The 17,599-nt window shown below is 49.5% G+C and overlaps 4 protein-coding genes across 9 annotated transcripts in view; 1 reads left to right on the top strand and 3 right to left on the bottom strand.

Annotated features, from left to right (window-relative positions):
• Positions 1-282: 282 nt before the first annotated feature.
• On the bottom strand, positions 283-3,417 carry LOC131208813 (WD repeat and FYVE domain-containing protein 2). 4 transcript variants are annotated; one of them, XM_058201713.1, is made up of 6 exons: positions 2,710-3,417; positions 2,208-2,555; positions 1,873-2,112; positions 1,466-1,804; positions 1,213-1,398; positions 283-976 (listed from the first exon to the last, which is right to left on the bottom strand). In XM_058201713.1, exons 1-5 carry the CDS (start codon positions 2,868-2,870, stop codon positions 1,260-1,262), a joined length of 1,227 nt encoding a protein of 408 aa, XP_058057696.1. In that variant the 5' UTR covers positions 2,871-3,417; the 3' UTR covers positions 283-976; positions 1,213-1,259. The 4 variants fall into 4 exon arrangements, with proteins under 4 accessions (XP_058057696.1, XP_058057692.1, XP_058057695.1 ...); XM_058201709.1 differs by having other exon boundaries at positions 283-1,398; positions 2,710-3,140; positions 3,203-3,417; XM_058201712.1 differs by having other exon boundaries at positions 283-1,398; positions 2,710-3,109; positions 3,203-3,417.
• A 1,863-nt stretch (positions 3,418-5,280) lies between these two features.
• Positions 5,281-15,409, top strand: LOC131211847 (putative inorganic phosphate cotransporter). Of its 3 annotated transcripts, none has more exons than XM_058205488.1 (5): positions 5,281-5,903; positions 11,573-11,901; positions 11,969-12,844; positions 12,920-13,070; positions 13,142-15,407. In XM_058205488.1, exons 1-5 carry the CDS (start codon positions 5,795-5,797, stop codon positions 13,186-13,188), a joined length of 1,512 nt encoding a protein of 503 aa, XP_058061471.1. In that variant the 5' UTR covers positions 5,281-5,794; the 3' UTR covers positions 13,189-15,407. The 3 variants fall into 3 exon arrangements, with proteins under 3 accessions (XP_058061471.1, XP_058061473.1, XP_058061472.1); XM_058205490.1 differs by lacking the exon at positions 5,281-5,903 and adding an exon at positions 9,204-9,556 and having other exon boundaries at positions 13,142-15,408; XM_058205489.1 differs by lacking the exon at positions 5,281-5,903 and adding an exon at positions 11,139-11,496 and having other exon boundaries at positions 13,142-15,409.
• LOC131211848 (phosphatidylinositol-glycan biosynthesis class X protein) lies at positions 13,381-14,789 on the bottom strand. Its single transcript, XM_058205491.1, has 4 exons — positions 14,544-14,789; positions 14,181-14,459; positions 13,933-14,116; positions 13,381-13,874 (listed from the first exon to the last, which is right to left on the bottom strand). The coding sequence occupies exons 1-4, from the start codon at positions 14,660-14,662 to the stop codon at positions 13,716-13,718; spliced, it is 741 nt and encodes a 246-aa protein (XP_058061474.1). The 5' UTR covers positions 14,663-14,789; the 3' UTR covers positions 13,381-13,715.
• Positions 15,016-17,599, bottom strand: part of LOC131208204 (threonine--tRNA ligase 1, cytoplasmic) — a 13,268-nt gene continuing 10,684 nt past the window's right edge. The window contains exons 2-4 of the mRNA XM_058200856.1: positions 17,503-17,551; positions 15,490-17,397; positions 15,016-15,425 (exon numbers count right to left, since the gene is read on the bottom strand). Of these exons, the coding sequence (XP_058056839.1) occupies positions 15,280-15,425; positions 15,490-17,397; positions 17,503-17,551 (2,103 nt within the window). The 3' untranslated portion in view covers positions 15,016-15,279. The remainder of the gene's footprint in view (positions 15,426-15,489; positions 17,398-17,502; positions 17,552-17,599) is intronic.

Raw genomic sequence — 17,599 nt, 5'->3', positions numbered from 1 at the left:
GTAGGTGAAGGAAGTGGTGGATCGTGGTAGGTGAAGGCGCCTTGTTTCGGAGAGATTCTTAAAGCTATTGACATGATCGGAACAATACGAAGCGACATGATCGGACACAATACGATCAAGCGATATCTCCAACGAAAGGCAGTCGCAGTGAAGATTTGTTCCGTGATCTTGCTCTTGTTTCCGCACCGATCGCTTTAACGATTGTTTAAGAAACCTACGAAGCAGGAACAGAACGTTTTCTAAGCATAATTCGAGGCAGTTCATTTTCGTGATTAATTTGTATTATTAAATTTAACAATATATCTTTCCCCCACGGTGAACTATTTTTACGATTACAATTTACAATTTTCATATCGCTCCTCTCTCTCTCTCTTAACTTATCTGTCCGCCGTTCCCGACACGCTAATGCTATTCATTTTTTGAATGATTTTACTTCTCTTAGTCTCGAAGATGCAAAGTGTTTCTTCGTAATTTCGCTCTGTTGCATGGAATTTTGATCGCCGCTTTTGCCACAGACATTGTTTTTTCTGCTCTGTTAACCAAGTTGCCGCACGGAACAATGAACCGAAAATAAGGCGTTGAGAATACAAGGAAACATTAAAAGCACCGACAACAGTTATTCGTTTGTTAGTTTTTTTTTGTAGCACAGATCTAATTCCCATCTGAAGGGGCGTTTTGTTTCAAGTCGTCAACTCGAATTGTTTGCGTCGATTGGTCTACCAAAAACGCAAAGCGTAGACACCGCGATTAGGCCTCGGACGTTCGTTTCCCTTCAGTAGCCCTTAGGTACTATTTAACGAAATGGGACGAAACCTAAATATTCTGCACACTAATCCTCTCGCGTACCAGTACCAGGGTGTCAATTTTTGCGATTTGGCCTCCGGGATATTGCGAGTGTCATTTGGCTTGGGGTGGTGATCGACAACACCAGTACATGTAGATCGGAAACACAGTATCTTTGTCAAAGAAAGGGGAGCTGCAAGAAAAGATTGCAGAACAGTTTCCTGTGTTGTGATGATGGAATAAGGAAAGTGAATCGCCCGAATAACAATCAGTGGTGTTACAAGTAACTCTCTAGCTAAGGGACGCCAACCCGGCCGCCTGGCGCATTTTCAGGTTGGTTTCTATCGCCTGTCGTTATGTACCGAATCGGTCTAGCCACCACGGGTTCCGCAGATCCTTCTTTCCTTATCGTTTTGGTTTTACACTTACGGTTTTACCTCACGCCACGCATCCCAGTTACGGCTGTTCCGTCACTACTAACCCCAGATGGAGGACAGGTCCCAAATTTTGATGATACGATCTTGTCCAACGGTGAGCAATCTTTTCCGAGGTTCGTCCAGATCCATGGCAACGATACTGTGTTTGGCATCGTGGAATGTTGCCAATGAGGGTCGCCTGCAAAACAAGGTAAGAGAAGTAGAAGCGAAGCGCAAGGACGCTGGTCATTGTTTGAGGCACTTACTCTTCGCTCTTCAATCGCTGATGACAGTGCTCGCAAACGCGCACGTCAAACTCGAATCCCATGATCGGTATGTTAATCCGATTGGTTGAACACTTGTCGCACACTGCTTTGCCGCAGTAACGGCAATGGTGCTGCCGAATGCCGATCTGTTTCTGGTCGATCATGGCTCGCAAATTCCAGAAGAACGCCCGCGTACACAGCTGGCAGGTGTCGGATTCGACCCAGTCCGGTGTTACCTTCCGCATTGCGTTCATCTCCCAGAACACGATCACCGAATCTTCGCCAGCCGATATCAGCTGCTGGGTGTTGGAACCGTACGAAAGTGCCGAAACCTTATTGCTGTTGAAAACGGGAAAGAGCCGGTTCAAAATGAGCACAATCCTAGGATGATCGGGGTCCGAACGTACTTGTGTCCGTGCAGCTCATAGGTCGTGCCGCGCTTGCCACCAACATCCCAAACAATGACCGATTGATCCTGCGAACCGCTGAACAATAGCTGTGGTCCTTCGGCCCAGTACAACGAACGCACCGAACCCGAGTGACCTTTCATCGTCGTTACCATCGTTGCACCAGTACCACTCAGTTTGAGCATCGTTATTTGCCCACTGTAGTCCCCGACGAACACGTACTTCGATAAGGCATCATACCTTCGAGGGAAGGTAAGAAATTTCAGTTAAGAATTTAGCCAAACATTGCACCCTCGCCTATTTAAGATGGGAGCTTCCTGCGACCGGCAACTTACTGCATAGCGGTACACATCGCCTCGAACGTGTAGCAGCCGATCCTTTCTCCTGTCTCGGTGCTGTGATAAGCGAAGAACTTATCCCTGCCCGCGGACAGGATCCAGCCGGTGTGCTTGGCGAATGTGACATTCGTGATGCGTGCCTGGTGGGCCAAGTACTCCCGGATTGGCGTTAACCGGTTGCAATCGTCGGACAGCGTAAACTGCGAGATGGTCCCATTCTCTTGCCCAATAAACAAAGTGCGCGTTTCCGCTGTGTAGCAGAGCGAGGTACAGCCGGACGGCATATACTGGCAGATTGAGGGCCAGTATTGACCCGAGTCGCGCTTCTGCCAAACTCGTATCGTTCTGGAAGTGGAGGGAAACGGTGAATCGATCGCAAACCGTGTGCAGGGGGGAGGCGCGCAACAGATTGCGAAGAATCAATCAATCGATTCCGCGGCCTACGGTAGTATTACGTCTGCTGCATGTACGGGAGACACAATTCAATTAGAACACTTACTTGCCATCACAAACACTGATAACACCGTCTTCGCCCGGAATGAGCAGCGCCGCGTTCACGTCATCATTGCAACCTTCGAGTTTGCTGAGCAGTTCGGGCTTTTTGGTGGTGCTGAAGCGGTCGTTCGCACTTCTCGGCGCTGGTTTTATCTCGGCCGCCATCTGATATGCTCTCGGCGGTTATGTTGCTGATGATGACGACGAAACGCGAAATGCAACACACAATGTACGCAGGCCAATTACGCGGCGAGTGAGCGTGTCACTGACTGACACCGGAAGAACGAGCGAACAACAAAGAGTACGAAGAAAACAGAAGAGAATTGTAATCTTTGTTCGCGGTGCTGCCCCTGATGGCCTTTATCTTTATCGCGGGCACCGGTCACTGCGAAAGGGCCTTGATGCTGTTTTGTTTTCAGTTTGGTTGCAAAATCACTGTCAATGAATCATCGAACCAAGCATAACAATGGACAGGAAAAACTGGAACAAACACTTACACAGCAGTGGGAATCCGCCCTAGGAAGTTCGGTGTCGGGGACTTGTTTTGTCGTGTCGACAGGCAACGAGTGGAACAGCTCGTTGGTGGGTTGGGCACGAGGATGGACAACTGGGCGCGCAGCTTCCCGAAACAAGCTGTTGCAGGCGAAATGCACCTAATGGCTAATCAGTGATAGTACTCGCGAAAATTGACGCGATTTCCCGTCTAAGGGTATTTTACAAAACGAACTTGCTTCGCTCACTCTGACAGCAACTGACAGCTCTGACTCGCAGCGTGTCAAAATGTGTTTTCTTCTCCCTGCAGCAACGGAATGCGGCGTAAACATCGCACAGCGAAAAGGGAATTTCGCGTTGTAATTGCCCCGCGAACTTCCTTCTTTTGGGGAATATTCCGTTTGTTTTCGCGCGTTGGTTCCACTTAAAAACGTGGTAAAACTTAAATCAAATAACGTTTCCGAATAGCAAAACGAATTCTGTTCGAAAACATGAACAGGAAACTGTTGAGAAGGAAGTTTAGTACGAAAGGTCCTTTACAAAATTGCTAATGGAGTTGCCCAAAGTGTTTCAATTGCATGTTATTATTTTATCATTTTATCAAGTTAGTTGTTAAGAAACGCACGTCGTGCAATCCACGTGTTAATGGCGCATCATAGCTCTGTCGTACAGGTCTTACGCTGTTATGTGTTTGTACTGTAAACAGTAGTTTGAATGGTTTCAATTCAGTTTGAAGTACCACCTGCTTTATAAGTTCCTCTTCGAACTGACTCTCAAACATCATGAACAACCAAACGGTGTATTTTGCTCTTTGCTTTTTTGACATGCTTATTATCAGTCAAGTTTAACCACAGGTAGTATCTTCACTTCCGATCCATTCATTGCGCTCCAAAAATCAGCCGCTATCCCCGTGAACGCGTGGTCGTTTGTGGCATTATGTTCAAGCACCTGGAATGCGCGAGTACTTTGGGGGTGACTGAGGACACTGATTCATTGTGGCATTTACAACAGTCATTTCGGAAATGATTCCATTCCTCGCGCACCAGAGGTTCCAGGAGCGAATCGATTTTCTACAATTTTACAGATCGAACAATCACTGATCCTTCTTGATCGCAAACGAATATCGCTCAGTGGACGCGATTTAAAAATTTAACCATAGTAAGGAAAAAAGTCTAATAAAAAATACTTCACAAAGGACACCGAATACTGTCCGATACTTGCAGGAGAAAGAGATGTGGCATAATCCAAAGCATCCGCGTTTGGCCATAACCCGACGACCGCTTCATTGCCAGTGTGCCAATCTAATTAATATTCACTTAAAAATCATCGTTGAACACTTCGCGCTGAATATATGGCTACTCACGTGCGCCGTGCGGGCCTATGTGTCGAAGTTGCCTGCCGCCGTACGCCTGATGTAACTGGACGTACTTGAGAATCGGATTGACATTAAGCAGCACATTTATGGAGCGCTACCGCGTTTCCTTAATTCTGACCCATCCCATACTACACTGTCATTATTATTGCCCAGCGATGTGTCTAAGGCACACGGCATCCTGATAGTAACTCGGAACAACCCACTGGGACAGCCTTTCTCATCCGGCTTTCCCACCGTTGGACGATTGTGTTGTACGCGGTCGCGCGAGGCGGGACTAATAGGCTGAGAAACTTTCTCACGTGGCGAGCAACGCAGCGGTCAGCGCCGCGGAAACGATTAAACGAATCAAGCGCAATTGCGAGCGGATCATACACTCCTGGAGTGATCACTTCCGCTTTCCTTTCTGTTTTCTCTCCTGCCCCAAAACGCTGTGGGATGTCCACCAGGACACTCGATCTCTGACGTCAGAGCCGTTACGCGGCTGAGCAGAGCGCAGGCAGAATGTACGTGTTCGAACCGGTAGGACCCATTGATAAGCTTCCCTCTCGCCCTGGCCCAGATAACGGCGACCGATGCACCGTGCTGTGTCCTAGTCGGCCGGTGCATAAGGAACGCAGAAGGGGTCGATCGATAAGCTCGCCGGTAGGCCCTCGAACGACCTGATTGAACGAAAGTGGTTCCCTCGCGCTAGTATACTAGCTAAGTGGCCAGTCCCCCCTCTCTCCCCGGTAAACAATGGCGCTACACCAATAACATGGTTCGGTTTCGCTCGGTTCGAAAACCGAACGCTCTCGGTAGTCAATAGCCAGCTGATCTAGGCGCGCAAGCATACGCAACAGTGTGGACGCGTGTGTGCGCGAAAGAGCGCGTAGCAGCGAGCGGCGTGGAGGAGATCATGTGTCCAGTGGGGTCCGCCATTTCACGCTTTATCAGGCACTAACGATCGATTGTTTCTGCATTCTATCGGGTGCCTCCATCCAGTGCTGAGGTGCTAAAGTTGGGCGTCTAGTGCACGGTTCGAAGTTCCCGAAGTGTTCCCACCGAGACGATCCGGTTTCGGATCCGTGATCCTCCGCGCAAGCAACTACTAGAAACTGTGCGCCGTAGTGTATAATGGTGCAAACAACCTAGAATCACACGGTAGCCGCCATCATCACGCGCCTGTAGAGTGTTATTTTCAACTTTAAAACTCTTGCGCTTGAAACACGCACGAAACGAAGCAATGGGCTCAGACAACAACGCCACGGGAGACGGGAAACCGTCGGAGGTGTCCAACGGCACGACCAAGGATTTGGAGCAGATGAAATCGTACAGTGGCGAAGGCAAATCTCGTAAGTAGGGAAACTCGTCCATGTGCGTCGTAGTAAGGTCGATAACAGCGCCCAGCGTGGACGTGTGCCCAGTAATTCAGGAAATTTAATCGAACGGGCCGCTTGTGTCACAAGCGAAGGGTAAACATTGGTAACATTTTGAAGTGCCCTCGATGTTTTACCCGGCCTTATTTCCGAACCCAGCGAGAGCTCGATTGCTGATTACTTAACGATCGATCCAGCGCCGTTGCTGTTTAACAAAATTTCCAATTTCATGCTCATTTAAGGAAGTTATCAAAACGCGTGTAATTACTTGTACAAAGTGGATAATTGGGTGCATGGAGATTAGATGTTCACTTAATGAGTGTTCTTCCGGGCACGAGTCCTACATTCCCTTACTTGACCTTCTCGCGCCAGTCACCCCAACCGTCGGACCGTGTCCGACGGTGTTCTACGCTGCGTGGCGATAAGTTATTGCTCTTCTGGAGTTCTGCACAAATTTTGCTTCGCGATCCCGTGCTTCCGCATGTTTTGTTATCTTACCCTCGGTACTGGAGCGCATTTTTACGCTTACGCTTCCGCCGCCCAGTGGCACAGCGCAAAAATCCTTTCCAAAACCTTGACCGTCCTTGGGAGCTGGACAGCAGGTGTTAACGCACTTCGGTGGGTTCGATGCGGGCGCCCCCTCGCTCTCGCTCTCTATCGCCGCAGGAAGGACAAAATCACCAACAGGACCGAAACCAAACCACAGCCTCAATCGAATTCCGTCGCAACCCCTACGCAAAAGCGGCCCGGAGAGCGGGGCCACAAGAACGGCGAACCGCAAATGGCGAGCAAAAAAGGCACGAACTCACGCTCGACTCGCCAGCAACTTTCGCCCCTCTGGCTGAAAAGGTGAAGGCAATCGAACGGCACACGACAAGGAATTCCGTCGATTGGTTCCGAATTTGCTTATTCCGCCAACCGCCAACCGGGAAACGGCGTCAGGTGTAGTTGTTTGTAAACAAAACGAGTTTGTGTGGCTATGCCGATGGTGTTTTGTGCTTCTATTTTTGTGCCACGAGCGCTTCCGAAGGCTTCCGGAGCGGAGATGCGTGGCGGAGAACAGCTCCTAGATCTTCGGCCACGCGAGCGCACGACCCCATCAAGGCGGTTCGAGTGTGTGGTACATCCTTTCCGAGCGCTGGTCCGTGTGCCCCTTGTGCAAATTGATCACTTTGGCCAGGGCAGTGCTTCCTCGAAACGACAGCGTAACCCTGGCCTCCACGACATCATGTCCGATTGTGACCGGTTACCGGTTTGGGAGGGCATCGCGACAGCGTAAGCCTGCGCTCGGTCGGTCGTGTGATGCTCCACGGAAGGAAGTTCTCGTGACCGGCGCAAGTATAGCTGTTGAAAGACGAGAATAAAACATCTCACAACCGTCGTCTGGTTGAAGCGACATCTTGGCTGGGCTAGCATGAGCTTCAGCGTCGTGTCACGGCTCACGATCTCCACTGCACCGTGATGTGTCAGATCAGGAAGATCTTCATTAACGTGATCGAGCGCGGCCCCCTTTCATCCCATCCGCCGCTGGTTTTCTGAGCGGTTCCGGTGAGCTAAACGGTACCCGGTCTCTGATTGATGATCCGCGTAAGCCGTCGGCGAAAAATGTCGCCGTGTAGACCGCCCTCCCCTGGAGAAGCTATCCGCCGTGATTGATTTGAGGTTTATGTGAAGTTTTACACGTGCGGCATGCAAACCAGCTAATGATGACGGTAGCGGCCACATTCCATCGCACAATAGAACCCGATCGGTCGATTTTGAACCGGAGAAGGATTAAGACTGCTCAAATGGCAAAGTATTAATTTTAACCCTGTCACCGAAGGCTGGGAGCTACAAAAGTACAATCGCGGGTGGGATTTGAAAGGGAAGTGCAATTGGCGTGATTAGAGCTAGGAAGACAACCCGTTTGCAACTGGCGTTGACGTGGACAATCTTAGTTTAGTGTTCACTACTTTTACAGTTGAGTATTTTTAGATTTTTAGTTACAAACAGGAAACAACGTTGACTTGGCGCTGGCGTTGAAGTGCAAAAGGTTATTAAATCAAACACATTCTCAGAAACGTTATCAAATTGGCCCGGACGGAGTCTCGATCCGCTCGATCTAGATTGCTAACATTGATCAACAGGATTGACCTGGTCCGCGATGGCCACTGATAACCTCCTTTCGTACGTCTTGCTGGCATTTCTAGTCGGCGATCGTACGTGCAAATTCTAGCCCATGCGTTCAATCGCGGTCAATATGTGGCCATCGTAAAGATAAACGGCTCACGGTCGCGGTTCGCCCGGTCGAGACAATCAATTAGTTGCACATCCGAAGCCTCGTACCGTAAGCCCACTACTTGCCGGCGTACAGTTATCAGCAGGACGATCATCGCTATCAGCCCATTAGCCTAGAGTTTAGCTATCGGACGACAACCACGACAACACCCGAGGACAGAACCGCTATGGCGTTCCGATAAGCCGACCGATGTTCTTGAGCTTCCGTTTGTTCCGTACGTCCGAATCATTGCCCTCACGTGGAGGGCAACACGTCACGTCCCTGGGACTACGTGCCACCGCGGTCACCGTTGAAGAATTTATTTCCCTACGTCACCGAGCATTTCTATATGCAAATGGAATGTTCGTCTTCGACGGTACCGCATCGAGTCACCCTCGGTGCGGTGATCGGTCGACACTGATTGTCCTAAAAGTCGGACAAACAGCGTGTCACGTTCCGGGGCCCAATCGAACGACGGTTCGCGACCGGTCTGTACTTCCGGCCATCGGCAGCCATCGTGATCGATCAGATACCCATTCATGTCACTAATGTCCGTGAGGCATACATTTACAAAGCGTTGAACCGCAGAACCGATGCGAGTGTCGAAAACCCGTACGTGATTGCCAGTACTCGTAGGTTACCGTTGAATTATTCGTAAAATTCGGGACCCTTCTCGTAGGGTCAGTTTTGGATTTGTAGTAAATTTCCTATGGTCCGAATTGACCTTCCCGATGGACAGGAAATCCTTGAGGGTAGCCATTTTGCCCTACAATTCGCTTAGGTCACTCACTAAACACTGAGGACACTAACTGAGCGGTAGCTAGTGGTTCGATATTTTGTTTACTTTAGCCCCCCCGGGGGGAGGTCGGTTATCAGTTAGGGCATCGAGAGGGCAGAAAAGAATTGGCATCGCGTTGATCGGTCACGTTTCACAAACAGAGCCAAACAAAAACACTTAACTAAAGGAGCACCGATGACCAGCTCGATTTTTCACTAAACTCGCCATCCAACCGCCATCGATGGAAGTTCCGGAGTGTTACAAGTTCACTATCATTGGCACGAGCGCTATTGATGTGAAGCTGCTGGGTCGCTTATCGGAGGGCCTTTTACGCTCCGAAGCGGTCAATTTGTTTGCAGTTTGATTTTGGTGGTAAACAGAAGTGACCAGAAGTGAAGTCTTTTCTCCACTCACCGGTTGGTTATCTCTATCGAACGGTGGTGATGTAATACTAGCTAGGTGATTGATGGAAGTCTACGTTCAGTCGGCGTTAGAAAACGGGTCAGCGAAGCAGCATTGCTAGTGTGGCCGGTGCATTTTAGTGCGACAGTTTCCAGCCGCTTTTTACTATGGCCAAGAATCGTAGAGATGAAGGTAATTGGGTGCACTTGTAGGCACAATCGAACCAAATCGCGGCTAAAGTGTACTGGAAAAGTGCTGGATAAAATAGTATTTGCGTAGAATCGTAAAAAAACCGTCTCCGATTCACTTCGCGGTAGTAAAGCCGAGCAGTAAAAAAATTGCACAAAATCACGCTCCATTGTTGTTGGTATTTTTTTGCCATCTCGGACGGGAAAATATCAGAGTTATGTACCTATACGACAGGGCGGGATGATGAAATCCGGAAGCACTTGCAATCGGGTTCGGGGTGCAGGTGGAAAATAGTGTATTCATCGCGATTAATCGTACCGTGGCAGTGGCTAACGGACTAGCCCCGGAGAAAGAGAGAGAGAGAGAGCGAGAAAATCAAACGTATGAATGAAACGAGTCAAAGCATCGCGTTTCCGATTCCGGTGCCAGGTGGGCCACGTGCTTTAATGCACAAAGGCGTTAAAATACGACACTTTTTCAACTGTTGTCTCACCAGCGGGCAGCCTCCACTGGGTGGTGTTTGATGGAAAATTGACATAATTTATCCAACCCAACGGAGGTGCATAGGCTGAAGGATATTTAACAAAATAATCGGTCAAACGAGTTCGCACAGATAAGCATCGGATGCAATATATGCAAAGTGCGAGACCGGGCACCAGGTGCGAGAGGGCAAGCAAGAGACACGTTTGCATTGAACACGCTGTGGTGCGAAAATTTTGTTTAATTCTAAGCCATTTAGAAAATGCACGCAGTTCGTGGTCTCTCTCGCGGGGTGTTTGATCGTGCGCAGCGACTGTGCAGCGCAGAACCTTCGGTGCCGGGGGGTTTTGCGGCGCTATGTTCCGATCTTGCATGCGTGAATTATGTGATTAGATTCGGTGGCCCTTCGCCATTATCTGTTGGCTAATTCACGCACCGAGGACCAACCTGAAATCGTTCAAGAATTAGTTCAGGCGCTTACGCCTTCGGGGTGACCATGAACAATTCCGGTGACAAAGAAAGCAATGATAATGGAACAAATGTAGCGAAACAACGAACTTAATTGTTGCAATTAAAGTGTCATATTTGATCGCAATTGCTTTGGGAAGTGATAATCAGATTAGCAGCCGCCACCATTGGCTATTATCCAAGAAGAGATAATTACGATCAATACTCGTATGCTCTACTTCCCACGGTGATAATATCAAATCGAGAATTAGCTTTGGCTCGGGAATTAGCACATTCTCGGCGTTGCAACTGTCGCGGCCAACAAGCCACGTTCCGGCGGCGTCAAGCGCAAACCGCGTGCGTGGTGGTGTCGATGTTTACATGTTTTTTCAACCCATGCGCTGAGAGAGAAGGCACTGGCCTCTCTCGCGTTTGTTGTGTCTCGATTTCTCTTTTCCGGCGAAGCCTCAGCAGTTCTGCTGGTCAGTCCAGAGCGCGTTACTCGGTGATTTGCAGTTCCGTGAATGGCTTTTCTGTGGCCGTATTCACAATTTAATCCTGCAGTTGTTTGCATTCGAAATATGCGAAACGAAAAGAAGCTCGTTACGATCTCATTTTCCTGACCAGCAAGAGTGAATAGTGTGTATCGGAGCCGATTCTCCGGCAACGTCAGCAAATCGTGCGCTGTTTCTTTGTTCGCGATTCGGGGGTGATCGTCATTTTTCTTGATCTCTCACCGATGGAAACATTCAACCGTACGGGGCGGCTGCAATGATACGGGTTTGGCCACTTGCAAGCCCGTTTATCTCACAGCTGTGTGGAACGAGATGCGCTTCAGCCGTTATCATCACAATAACCACCGTAACGCCTTGTAACGGCAACAAAGGCGACGCGCCGTGCAAAATCCGTTGCTTTCTGATTGAACCTCGGAACAGCAGAAAGAATGCCTCTCGAATGGTGCTGCTGCTGGCGAACGAGGCACCACCAGTACCGCCCGATTGGCACTCCACAACAACGTATGGGTTTATGGGCCATTTGTTGAATTTTTAAACTTAAATTTAAACATCTACCATTACTTCTTGTCCTTTCTAGCGAGCGGGTTCGGTGCGCGCCATGTACAGACGTTGCTACTCTTCTTCGGGCTCACGGTGGCGTACGCGTTGCGCGTTAATCTTTCGGTCGCCATCGTGGCAATGGTCGATCGGCACGCCGCCAACAAGGACTTTGAAGAGTTCGACTGGGACGAGCGCACAAAGTCACTGATTCTGAGCAGCTTCTTCTGGGGCTACGTGGTCACGCAGATCCCGGCCGGTCAGTTGGCCCAGCGTTTCGGGCCAAAGATTCTGCTCCTGCTCTCGGTGGGCATCTGCTCAGCGCTAGCTGTCCTAACACCGGTTTGTGCCAACGTTGGCAACGCGAAGGTGAGTTCGTGGTGAGCCGTAATCCGTTTACACAAATTGATCTACTGTCTCGTCCAATCCTTTGCAGGCCGTCATTGCACTGCGTGTGATTCAGGGACTTTCTCAGGGTTTCATTTTCCCCTCGACTCACACGATGCTGTCACGCTGGGCACCGGCCTCGGAGCGTGGTCGGCTCGGAACACTGAGCTATGCGGGCGCACAATTCGGTACGGTGTTGATGCTGGCCATTAGCGGTGTTCTGGCATCGTCCTCTCTCGGGTGGCCTGGCATCTTCTACCTTTCCGGCGCCGTTGGACTGATCTGGTCGGTGGCGTGGTTCTTTTACGGTTGCAACTCTCCGTCCGAGTACCGAGGCATCGCTCCTGAGGAGCGCGAGTTTATCGAGAGTTCGCTCGGATCGCAGGATCACAACCGACGCATTGTGACGCCATGGTTGGCGATCTTCACATCGGCACCGATGATTGCGCTGACGATCGCACACAGTGCCCACAACTGGGGCTTCTGGACGTTGCTCACCGAAATGCCGACCTACATGAAGGAGGTGCTAGAGAAGGACATTAAGAAGAACGCTCTGCTTTCTTCCCTACCGTACCTTGTGATGTGGATGTTGAGCTTCGTCTTCAGTCCGATATCTGATTTCCTCATAAATCGCAACTATCTGACGCGGGTCGCTGGTCGAAAGCTGTTCAATACGATCGGCCTTTGGATCCCGATGGCGGCTCTGCTAGGTCTGGCATTCGTTCCGAAGGGAAGCTCAGACTTGGCGGTCGTTCTGCTGACGCTAGCGGTCGGTATCAATTCGGCCACCTATTTGGGCTTCCAGGTGAATCACATCGATCTGGCACCAAATCATGCTGGCACGATGATGGGAATTACGAACTGCGCTGCCAACGTTATGTCCATAATTGCGCCGCTCATCGTCGGAGAGGTGATAACGGATGCGGTAAGGATCGTTGGCACACTGATTGTGCTGTCAAGTGCCGAAATTTATAAATTTATCCTTTTAATTTCTCAACAGAGCGATCCGATACAGTGGCGTTGGGTGTTTTATATTGCGGCCGGTATCTACTTTTTCGGTAATCTGACGTTCCTCATCTTCGGCAAGGCGGACATTCAGTCGTGGAATGAACCCGAATCACCCATCCCTCATTCGCAAACGAACGCAAACGGTAAGTCGCTAGCAAATATGCGTGTATCCCAAGTTTTGCGGTGTTCTCATTTGTTCTCATATCTTTCCCAGACTCTGATACTACGCGAAGAGCCAGCAACCCAAATCACAGTGATTAGTTGTTGTTTCTGACTATGTGTGTTTGTGTGTGGTCCTGTCTAGTCCCGTCGGAAACGGTACGGAAACGCAGGATAGTTGGAATGTTCGTTGTTTTCTTATGGTAGTCATACATAAGAGATTAGATTAGATTAGATTAGCTCTCCATTAGATTATGGAGAGCTTTAAGGAGTTGAAAAAGCAGACATGCTAACTGTCAATTCAAATCGGATGCAGAAAAACTGGGCGTACCAGAGCTTACTACGCTATCGAGAATATCGAGATGGGAATAGAAGCCCTATCAAAACAAAAAGAAACTTACCGCGCTGCATGCGTGTTTTTAGCACAGAGTGGCATTTATTGTTTTTCCTCCTGCTTTCACCAGGCAGGTTGGTGAAAAAAGCGGAGGAAAAAGAACCGTGGCCTATATTTATGAATCGTTAATAATAAAAACAACAGTAAAAAAGCGCCACTGGTTTTGTTTGTGCAAAAAGAAGCAAAGCAGCGGGTTGAGATCGTTGTGGTCGTTTTGTTCCTGAGGTCTCCTCCTTCAGAGTAACTTTTTGTTCACCTTTCGTCCTACTTTGAGGATCACGTAGATCAGGTACATGCTGCCGATCCAGCTGACAACAATCGTTGCCGGTAGGACGAAACGATACGAGCGGCTATTCCCGATCGGTATCAGCACACTGATCACTGTTGGTAAATTCTAACAAAACAGACATTCGTCTATAAAGTACGCCCGATGCTTCGCCAGTGTCACTTACATTAAACTCCAACTCCTCCCACTCGCACAGGGCCGCGTGTGCCAGTTTATCGTAGTCCTCGATGTCGGAGCTGCTTGCGCAGGGCAGCCTCGCCGTGCCCAACGTCCGTGGGGGATGTTTGCTCGATTGCACGTTACGGCACTGCACGTACACCGTGGGGCTCTCCACTTGAATGCGTTCAAATCTGGAAAATACGGTGGTTGTTATTTCAAGTGTCGATAAGGAACGTGGCCTCTGCCGTCGCATACTTTCGCTCTGATGGGTCGTGATAGCGGAAATGAATCGGCAAAGTAATGTTGACTTCACGGCGTAGCGTTTCGTAGAGGTACACGGTGAACGGCTCCGACTTGCCGGTGGGTTTCTCCACATCCACGTACAGCGGCACGTAGCTGCTGATCTTATTGAAGCGCTTTAAATCGATCAGCTGATCGGTGTTAACGTAGATCGAGGAGGGCAGATATTGTACGATCAGCATGTCGCAAGACATTCGTCCGATGCCGCCGAACCGAAGGCTATAATTTATGTCACTGGGCGCGAGGGGGAAGAACGAAACGTTGCATCGAGACCATTTTACGAGATTAACCATTATTCGTTTATCGATTCTTACTTACCGATGGAAGCCACTGTTATGAATGGCGACGGAAAGAAACGCACTTAACGCGACCGAAGAATGAGGTATAGCCACGAACAGCACTGCGCTTAGGACGGCCGAGTGAATGATTGAATACATTTTTCTCGAAGTGAAGCGTACCTATTTTTCTATTAATATATGTTACCCGCAATGTTTAAGCATTAGAAATCACTCGTTTGCAACCGCTCGGAACAGACTGAGGAATGTTCTGTGATATTTCATTCGAAATTTGCCGCACTCTACGATAGCGGTTTGTTATTGTTTACACTGCTGCTTGACAGCCGGTGAGAAGCCGTCGCTAGCTGTCTCCTTCGTTACTTTCTTCTCGCTCTCGCTTGCCATAGGGTGGCTCAACCTTTTGAGAATTTGAATGAGTTTTCGAATATTCTTTTCATCAAATTTAATTCTTTATGCTATCATTGTTCACAAAAAGATGCAGAAATACACTGTCTTCCGTTGCGTTTTACGAATAAACTTTATTCCATCTTTCTATCCAATATTGTGTAGCGTGGTTCCCATGAAGAACAATAATTTACGGGTTTCGAAAAATAATAGAGCAATAGTATTCCATCACTTCGCAGCATTTAAGTAGACATGGGAAGTATTCCTCTGGCAAAGAACGTTTGCTGATATATTGTAGGATGTTTATGGGCGACTCTTAGGCTTCCTTCCGCTGGTGGAGAATAGTACCGAGACTCGGGGGCTGAGCAGGACGTTTAGAACTGATCTTCGGCGAGGACGTATTCGTCACGAAGCTTCGTAAGCTTGCTCACCAGCACATCAACCGTGACCTCACCGTGAACCTTATTGTCACGCGTGCGAACATTAACCGTTTCCGAGCTGCGTTCCTTATCACCCACCACTGCAATACGGATGGAATAGTCGAGAATAAGTTAAAAGAATAGCTTAAAGTGCCATCGACTTACCTAAAATAAAGTTGAACTGCGCTAGTTGGGCGTTTCGAATCTTCTTGTTCATCGTATCGCCCGCGTCGAGATCCGCTTCGACCATAAAACCAGCGTCATGCAACCTCTGGCGAACCTTGTCAGCGTACTCGTCGTACGCCGGACCCACCGGAACCACCATCACTTGCCGTGGCGATAGCCAGAATGGCCACTTGCCGGCATAATTCTCCGTCAGGATTGCGATCATCCGTTCAACGGACCCGAGTACCGCACGGTGAATGATGACCGGGCGCTTCTTCTCGCCGTTATCGTCGACATAGTTTAGATTGAATCGAATCGGCAACTGAAAGTCGAGCTGAATCGTGGCGCACTGATGGTGACGCTTGAGCGCATCCATGATCGTAATGTCGATCTTCGGTCCATAGAACGCCCCATCGCCCGGATTCTCTTTCCATGGTTCGCCAAACTTATTCAACGACTCGGCCAGTGCTTTTTCCGCTTCGTTCCACACCTCAACCTCACCGAGGTACTTTTCAGGACGCGTTGAAAGCACCAAATTGAAGGTGAATCCGAACACGGTGTAAACGTGGCGCAGAAAGTCCAAACAACCCGTAATCTCTTCGCGGATCTGCTCAGGCATGCAGAAGATGTGCGCATCGTCCTGTTGGAAACGACGGACACGTGTCAATCCAGTCAGTGCACCGGAAAGTTCGTTTCGATGCAGCACACCAAAGTCCGCCATCCGCAGTGGCAATTCACGCCACGATCGGTTCCGATGGTCGAAGATTAAACAGTGGCCGGGACAGTTCATCGGTTTCAGTGCGAACGTTTCTTTTTCGCTCTCGAACGAAAACATATTCTCGGCGTAGTGCTGCCAGTGGCCCGACGTCTGCCACAACTTGGCGTTGTACATGTTGGGCGAGATAACCTCCTGGAAACCACGTTTGCGGTACTCGGCGCGAATAAAGTTCATCAGCGCGTTATAGATGAAGGCCCCCTTCGGCTGAAAGAAGCACGATCCCGGGGACAGCTCGTGAAAGAAGAACAGCTCCTGCTCCTTGCCCAGCTTCCGGTGATCCCTTTTGGCGGCCTCTTCCTGAATGCGTTCCCATTCTTTCAGTTGCTTCGGGTCCGGGAACGAAATTCCGTAAAGGCGCTGCAGCGTTTCCGCGTCCGCTTTACCCTCCCAGTAAGTAGATGAGTTTTTAACCACTTTCAGTGCCTTTACCTTGCCCGTGTTGCGCACGTGCGGCCCACGGCACAGATCAATCAGCGAACCACACCGGTAAACGGTTGTTGTTTCCGTTGTTACCTTCTCGTTAAGAATGCGAACCTTGAACTGGTTGTACTCGAACATGCGCAGCAGATCCGACTTTTTCATCTCCAGCCGCTCGAACGGTTGCTTCTCCTTCACGATTCGTTTCACTTCCGACTCGAGCGGAGCGTAGTCCTGGTTCGAGATGCCACTACCCTCGAGAAACATGTCGTAGTAGAACCCATTCTCGATCGGCGGCCCATAGCACAGGTGGCCACCGTAACGGTTTTCCATCGCCTCGCCCAGAATGTGTGCCGAACTGTGCCAGAAGACGGCTTGCGCCTCGGGATCGTCGAACTTGAGCAGCTGCAGTTTACAGTCACCCTCGAGCGGGCGGTCCAGATCCCACAGCTGGTTGTTGACGCGCGAAATTACGGTATTATCGGCTAACCCCTGGCTGATGCCTCGGGCTACATCGTACGGTGTCGTCTGCCAACTCTGTCCCTCAACCACCTTGCCGTCCGGAAGTGTTACCTTTATCGGGGTTTTCGGCTTCTTTTCCAATTCCTCGCGGTACTGAGCCATCAGTTCATCGTAGATCTTGATACGATGCTCGATAAATTCCGGGCTGTCTTTCACCTCCTTTGCTGCCTTCGCGGACGCTTCTCCAGCAGCTACAATAAGAAAAACAATTGATAATTTACACTCGAGGTTGACACTTTATCGTGCAGTGTTGCATCAGGCTTTTCTATGAATCATCAAGCAACTTCCAGCATTACCTTTCTCCGCGGCAGCATTCTTCTGTTTCTCCTTCTTTGCCTTGTTGGCCTGCAATTAGAGGAAAGCGAAATGAGTTACGTGTCAATAGCAACCAAA

Source organism: Anopheles bellator, chromosome 2 (genome assembly GCF_943735745.2).
Source record: "Anopheles bellator chromosome 2, idAnoBellAS_SP24_06.2, whole genome shotgun sequence".
Taxonomy (NCBI): Eukaryota; Metazoa; Arthropoda; class Insecta; order Diptera; family Culicidae; genus Anopheles; species Anopheles bellator.
Note: the sequence above shows the minus strand (reverse complement) of the source record. Positions and strands in the feature narration are given on the sequence as shown.

Coding starts and splice junctions, on each gene's coding strand:
- LOC131211847 (XM_058205488.1), top strand. CDS start 5,795: ATGGGCTCAGACAACAACGCCACGGGAGACGGGAAACCGTCGGAGGTG. Junction 11,902..11,968: donor CCAACGTTGGCAACGCGAAG/GTGAGTTCGTGG, acceptor AATCCTTTGCAG/GCCGTCATTGCACTGCGTGT. Junction 12,845..12,919: donor GAGAGGTGATAACGGATGCG/GTAAGGATCGTT, acceptor ATTTCTCAACAG/AGCGATCCGATACAGTGGCG.
- LOC131208813 (XM_058201713.1), bottom strand. CDS start 2,870: ATGGCGGCCGAGATAAAACCAGCGCCGAGAAGTGCGAACGACCGCTTC. Junction 2,113..2,207: donor GCGATGTGTACCGCTATGCA/GTAAGTTGCCGG, acceptor CTTCCCTCGAAG/GTATGATGCCTTATCGAAGT. Junction 1,399..1,465: donor CAGCGATTGAAGAGCGAAGA/GTAAGTGCCTCA, acceptor CTTGTTTTGCAG/GCGACCCTCATTGGCAACAT.
- LOC131211848 (XM_058205491.1), bottom strand. CDS start 14,662: ATGTATTCAATCATTCACTCGGCCGTCCTAAGCGCAGTGCTGTTCGTG. Junction 14,460..14,543: donor CATAACAGTGGCTTCCATCG/GTAAGTAAGAAT, acceptor CCTCGCGCCCAG/TGACATAAATTATAGCCTTC. Junction 14,117..14,180: donor CACGACCCATCAGAGCGAAA/GTATGCGACGGC, acceptor CGTATTTTCCAG/ATTTGAACGCATTCAAGTGG.